The sequence below is a fragment of the Botrytis fragariae genome (assembly GCF_013461495.1).
Source record: "Botrytis fragariae strain BVB16 chromosome Unknown tig00000274, whole genome shotgun sequence".
Lineage (NCBI taxonomy): Eukaryota > Fungi > Ascomycota > Leotiomycetes > Helotiales > Sclerotiniaceae > Botrytis > Botrytis fragariae.
In genome coordinates this window covers 448,171-454,964 of record NW_023501007.1, presented here as the reverse complement: position 1 = coordinate 454,964, position 6,794 = coordinate 448,171, and the positions used below count along the sequence as shown (strand labels likewise).

At 42.3% G+C, this 6,794-nt stretch overlaps 2 protein-coding genes across 2 annotated transcripts; one reads left to right on the top strand and one right to left on the bottom strand.

Moving 5' to 3' along the window:
• Positions 1-139: 139 nt before the first annotated feature.
• Positions 140-991, top strand: Bfra_012435 (uncharacterized protein; the record flags this gene model as incomplete). Its single annotated transcript, XM_037342750.1, has 1 exon — positions 140-991. One exon carries the CDS (start codon positions 140-142, stop codon positions 989-991), a length of 852 nt encoding a protein of 283 aa, XP_037187472.1.
• A 1,325-nt stretch (positions 992-2,316) lies between these two features.
• On the bottom strand, positions 2,317-5,888 carry Bfra_012434 (uncharacterized protein; the record flags this gene model as incomplete). The annotated part of the gene is made up of 9 exons (XM_037342749.1): positions 2,317-4,185; positions 4,242-4,405; positions 4,456-4,728; positions 4,820-5,036; positions 5,092-5,257; positions 5,392-5,520; positions 5,564-5,607; positions 5,657-5,705; positions 5,755-5,888. The coding sequence occupies 9 exons, from the start codon at positions 5,886-5,888 to the stop codon at positions 2,317-2,319; spliced, it is 3,045 nt and encodes a 1,014-aa protein (XP_037187471.1).
• Positions 5,889-6,794: the final 906 nt, after the last annotated feature.

Genomic DNA, 6,794 nt, shown 5'->3' with positions numbered 1-6,794 from the left:
TTAGAAAAATGGAGAAGATTTCGGAAGATATAGGGGATGGAAGGATGGGGGTAGGGGTTTTGTAGATGAGGGTGTGGGAGGGGAAGAGGGAGGGAAAGAGAGAGGGGAAGAAGAAAAATATGGGGATGAGGATGAGAAGATGAGGGGTTATGATGACGAGGGCTCGAGGGAATGGAGTTGGGGTGAAGAGAAGAGGGAAAGAGAGAAAGAGAAGGAGAAATATTCAAATCCGAAGAGGAGAATTACATCAACAGCGAGAATCACGCGGAAAGGAACTTTTGGTGAGAGATTTAGAGAGAAATCGGCAGTTCTTCAAGATGAGGAGAAGGTTTCTCTAGAGGGTCAATCATTCACATCGCACGATTTCGATAGGAGTGGTAGTGATGGAAGGGGGAGAACGGAGAGAGCTCGATATATTGATACGGGAACATCGATTTGTGATCGTATTTCGGGCGAAGAGTATAGTTCGGAGGATGGTATGAGCGTGGGCGAGGATCTTCCTGCAGTTGTGGGTGCGGGTGTGGTTGCAGCGAGAAAGAGAGGGGGAGTTTGTGAGATGTTAGAGGCGAAAGGTCGATGCGACGATGGTGCGCGGGAAGAGGGTGGGGATATAAAATCTAGGGGCATGGGTATGGGAGTACGTGGGAAGAAGTTAAGGAGAGAAGAAAATGATTGTGAGTTTGAGATTTGCAAGGAAAGGGAGAGAGGTGAGGTATCTTTTGGTTCGCGTGTGTCTTCTTTTGTCGGCGCAGTGGATGATAAAGACATTGAGGAGGAAGGGGATTTGCAGCATAAGGATACAGATTTCGATTTCGAAGTCCCTGAGCGAGAAGAACTTACCCATTCTCAAACTACCATTAAAACCGCCACAAGCTCCAGGATCCCAATAGAGTATCTGAAATCTAGAAGATCGATCCCCAGAAAGACGGTATCGAGAGAAAATAATAGCGACTATTTCCAGGATATCAAAAGTACAAGAAGATGGAAATAGGAGATCGATAGGGAGCATTACTTGATTCAGTTTCTGGCGAAAGACTTGAGGATGGGGGATTGGGATTGGAAAATCAGGGGGATGTGGATATTTTTTTTTAGAGAGATATGGTTGAAGGGAAGATACAAGCAAGTAATGAATATGAAATACCCTCGCATCGCGAAATCTGATTTACTTACTTCCACCTCTAGCATCACATTTCTTTTCTGCACTGACGGAATTCCCGAGGTGGGTGGTACGGCACGTCTTTCCCAATCGAGACGAATATACAGACCTACATCTACATCCATATCCACCCTCGGCTCCAATCCCAGAATCGAAATCGAAGTCGAACCCCAATACGAACCTCTGGAACTCGAAACCGAAATCCTCGAAAATTAGAACAACAAAAAAACTCTACCCCTTCAAATCCGTCCTCGCTCTCTCCATCCGTCTCTACAATAATATCCCCAAAATGCTATTCAACTGGGTGGGAAGATCTATGGGCTTATACGTTGTGGGCAATGAGTGAGATGAATAGTGTTGTAGAGAAGGTGCAAAGGAGGAATAAGACAAGTGGGAGGGGGGAAGGGGAGGGGAGAATGAAGAGGATCGTGTGGGAAGAGGATAATGGGGGAAAAGGGAAAAAGAAAAAGAAAGAAACTAATTGGTAAAGTGGGAGAAAAACTCAAGACCTGAGTGGATGGAGTGGAGCGTAGTGAGTAAGGAGCTGGTAGGGGAGTTTGAGAAGAGGAAGGAAGGGTCGAGTATCGGGGAGGGAGTTGATGATGATACGGAGTTTCAGAACGATGATGAATAATCAATAGATCAGATCTCATTGGAGATTCCAATTCCAATGAAAGGGTTGTCTACTTTTTTTTTTCTTTATTTCAAAATCTATCGATTGAATTACAAAGAGAAGAAAAAGCAGGAAGGCGAAAAATAGTAAGACACGAAAAGAGGGCAAGTCTTCCGATCAAGATTAGAGGTATGAATGATTAATATACATAGCTAATTTGTCTTGCGATTGTATGATTTTTCTGTGATTCTTCTACGATTGTTTCATGATTTTTTCGTCATCACTCAGTGTATATGTATGGACTGAAAGTGCTTATGCGGTTGGAGATATAGATACCTGGGTACTTATTTTCATACTTGCCGGGATGATTCACTCTGTTAGGGATTTTTTTGGTGGGAGATGAGGCGATGTGAATTGTATGTCATATAGTAATCGAAAAGAGGAAGAGATGGGGGCGGAGGTTTAAAGTGTGTGTTCCTGATGAGAAGTATAGTAAAGAAAAGAATAAAAGGATGGGGCTGAATGAATTGGACAGCAATTTATTATCCTAGAAAAATATTCCAAATGACATCTCTCTCATTGCCATTCCCAACCCCATCCATACATCTCCTTCCCTAAATCCCCTCACCTTAAGCATACTGCAACCTCTCGCTGCTATACGCTGGCTGCAGATAACTCCAATCCCTACTAAACCCAAATCCACTTTCATAAACCCCATAACTAACCAACTCAACACTATCCAACTTTGCCCCTCATCTTGCATCGCCCACAAACTAATCGCCAGCTTGTTCTTTCCTCGATTGTTGATGATTCCTGGTGGAATAGGGAAGACGGTTTGCGGTCCAATATGTGGTACATATTTTCCGTATTGGTATCCATTGATCCAAAACATGACTCTCGCAACAGTGCCCGCTGGCGCGGAAAACTTAATTCCGAGCGGAACATCAAGGTCTGCATCGAGCGCCAAATTGAAAGTTGTAGAATACCATGAGATTCCCGAAGTATTTAGACCAACCAAAGGGGTAGATTTGGAGGATAAAGAAGGAGAAGAAGGTAAATGCCATCCGAGTCTCTCGCCATAGAAACCACCCTCATTCATGGGACCACGCACTGCATCAATATTTGCACTACCTCCTGCATTTCCTTGTATTTTCCAAAGTTTGAAACCGGTGGAATTACTTGGCTTTGGCAGGAGAGATGCGCCGAGGATACCACGGGGATTTTCGACTCCTTTCGCTGTGGATGTTTCGTCGTGTCCGTGATAGTCTACTACAACCGTGATAAGATTGTTGGTGAGTTTAATAATAGAAGTGTGGGCTGAGAGATCGAGGATGGCAGTGGTAGTTGTTGCAGTCGTATTACCAGTGTTTCCACCGATCAAAACACCGTTCAACCAGGCAGACCATCCAAATGCTAAACCTCCTGATGCGGTGATATTGATCGATGTGTAATTGGAGCCGTCAAAATATCCACGGTAGATTTTAGGTCCAGTGTAGTATCCATAGTCACTTGAAAATAAGACAGGGAGAGTGGCTGGTGCAATTGGACTTAATGTAGTTGTTTTGTTACAAACAGTCCATTTTGAATCATCGTAGGAGGTTTCTTTTTCTGGAAGAGAATTTGCAGATTCCCAATTGGTTAATTCTGGCAGGGAAACAATTCTACCTTCAGTACCAGGAAGTTTTGCGATGTATGAACCATATTTCGTCTTTGTTGTGAATAATGGGAAACCATTCCATACAATAATCTCAATCAATTCATTTCCGGAAAAGACTTCAATATTCGTGGTTTTGTCGACATCACCAGAAATGTTAACCACTCCGAAAGATGTGGTTGCATTTCGTACGAGGTATGGTCCTAGAACAAATATTTGTTCATCTGGCTTGACATGAGGATTTGATGTTGTTGCTGGAGCCCAAAATTTCCATGCTGAGGGTTGATCGAGTAAATATACTAAAGCTCCGTCAGAGAATTTGACTACTGTTTGACCAGATCCTTGGGTATATGTAAATGTTTGTGAGCTCGAGGTATAGTTGGATGTGGAGTTTGCAGCGAAAACGGAATTTCCATAAACTTGATAGGTCAATTTTTTGGTAGTTTTGAAAGCGAATTGGCCAACTTGTCCTTCTTCGAGATATAAAACTAAAACGTCAACATCGAATACACCATATGTAAGGATATCCGCAGATGCAAATAGAAGTGTATGCTTTCCGAATGTATAATCTGTGACGAGGATTTTGCTTTGGCGACCATTTAGATTAACATTAGAAGCAGTCACAGCACCCAAGGAGGTATTTAGATATACATCAAATGTTACTGATGCTGTTGAGCTGGAGGTCGCTTGCTGAACTGTTGTGAATCCGGCTTGAGTGTCAGGGTTTCGCAAAACCCATGACCAAATACCAGTTGAAGATACCTATCATTGATCAGTTTTGTTTCTGTGTATGTCTGTCTATACAATGAGATACGTACACTATATCCAGTACCATTACCGATCATATCTGTCTTGAGCAGATCAGTAGAAACTCTGGTGAAAAGCCCAATAAGTTTGGTCTGGGAAAGTTTGTCTCGAATTTGACGAGTTTCCCGAAGAGGAGCTGCGTAGTCGTAAGAGCTGTACACCACTGGAGCTGCAGCTATTCAGATTGTTAGAGTCAATTTATTTTGGTTGGCAAGACCCACTCACAATGTCCCCAATTTGTACCACCCCAAGCCATATATAAGCTCATAAGAGTCGTTCTTTGCCCAATGTTGTTCTTGTAATAGACGTCTGCAAAAGCAGGCGAAAGTTCAGATTGACAATCATCATAAAAGCTACCACCCCATGGAGTAAAGTAACCACTCTCAAACTCTGGAAAGTAATTTGGTTGTGTGTAAGAGTAATTTGAGAACCATTGATAATAATTGCGAACAAGATTAAAACCAGAGGCAGGGTTAGTACATGACAATCCACCGGGGTCTACATTATCATTGTGTCAGCTAATTCGCAGGAAGAGAAGAGAGAACAAGAGCCAGAAAAATATTGAGCATCAGCAATGTAATGTACTTACACGAATCTAAGCCATAAACATTCACAGCGCCACCAACATTTTGATAATCGGTACTCCATGACATGCTTCTCTGACCCTTCTCATTATGACTAAGAGGAACAGTAATGCCAGCATCACGAAACGCAGCTTCAATTTGCTCCATATAAAGAACCAAAGAGTTAGTCGCTGAGTGAGTTGTCTCTTGAAGTTCATTCTCAACCTGGTTGAGGATCACAGGCTATCTTGGGAGTTAGCACACGTTGATCTTCTTTAACACATGCGATGAATCTTACTCCTCCGTTAGTGATTTGATTCTTTGCTAGAATCGCTCCAATCTCCGTGATCCATGGAAGCCAGGATTGATAATATACAGCATTGTTGCTTCTTAACGTCCCCAGACTTCCATCGGAACCCCATAACGCGAAACCTCCACCATTGGTCTCAGCGTTGCAATATGGTCTGTATTAACGGGGAGTCAGTAAATACCTCTTATTGATAGATATGAAGGTAAATCAGAAATACGAGGAGTTAAAGCGCGTGTTGATTTGAGCATTGGAAATGAGAATTTTAATTGGTGAACCAAATGAACTTACCCGGCTCGAGCAATGACCCAGATTCCTGCTTCCTTTGCATAATCAAGAACTCTTTGAACATTCTTGCCTGATGTTTCAAAGTCAAATTTTCCTTTTGAGGCCTCGTGATAAGACCAGAAAAAATATACACTACACTAGTTAGAAAATTCAGGTTGAGCAACATTGATCCTACCTAATTGTGTTGAAACCATTTGCTCGAAACTTTTGGAAGATATCCTAGACCAGCGTAAGATCTCTGTAAAATTTGAGGGGAAAAGAAACGTACGAGCCATAGTTCGGGAACGGGCATCCGTTGATAATGAAACTCGGCAGAGCTTGACTGGCAGTTAGCAAAAATTGATTAATAACCTTGAAAAATCTCACAATATGAACACTCTAGAACCATTGACTGTCAGACTATATGGATCCCATTCTACAACATCGGTCAATCCATCATTTGTAGCAGCTCCACCCCACAGTAGGAGACACAACGTTGTGAAGATGTTTAGTAACCTCATGATTTCACTTTGTGTGAGCAAACTAAACATCAATCACATAGTACAACTTATTTCTTATATAACAATTTGAAAATAGCATCATTTAGTAAATAAAGCTTGTGATCCAGGGGTGATGTTCTTGCCGACGCACCCCGCAATCCGACGGCTCGGAAGATATTAGATTTCCAGCAATCAGAAAGACAATCATTGTGGATTTCTCGAGATCCGAACCCATAGTGGAGATAGCACAACGGTTTTGTTTTTTGGCTAATTGCATTGTTCAAATGATGATCTTAGATAGAAGATTTTTCAAAGCTTTTTTGTGCTAACATTTGACATAACTCGGCGAACTTTCAACCGAGCGGCAATGTATATATTGTTCGGGGTGTGATAAGTTGATATACCCCGACAGGCACAACAGGTACCAAGACCTTAAGTAGCATCTCGGCTACAGAAATTATGATATATATTGTTCCGATGAGGATGAATCAAGGAGTGATGATATAATGTACCACTTGCCTTAACTGATCATCAGAGTTGTGATCTTGGACCGAGTAGATCTAACAGGAAGCTCGGTTCAAAGGATCAAACAGAATGGGGATGGCTTAACAGAGTCATGTCAACGAATTCAAAGAGGTATGTAATGTATTTGGCAACCATTAAAGTTGTTGATCTGACATGTGTCGCAGACTTGTTGTTGACTTGCCGCATTGCATCGCACCAGTATCATCAGATTCTCCAAGGATCAAATCTATTCCGGCAAGGCCGGTAGTAAGAACAATTTTCCGTGTCACATGATTGACTTGGCATTTATGATGTAATGAAGCACGCACAGCCTCTATCGGCAGCCACAAGCCGATTTCGATTGTGCCATGTTCCCGTCTTGGTATGGAGTTGGAAGTTGGGACGAAAATTCTCGTGTAACAG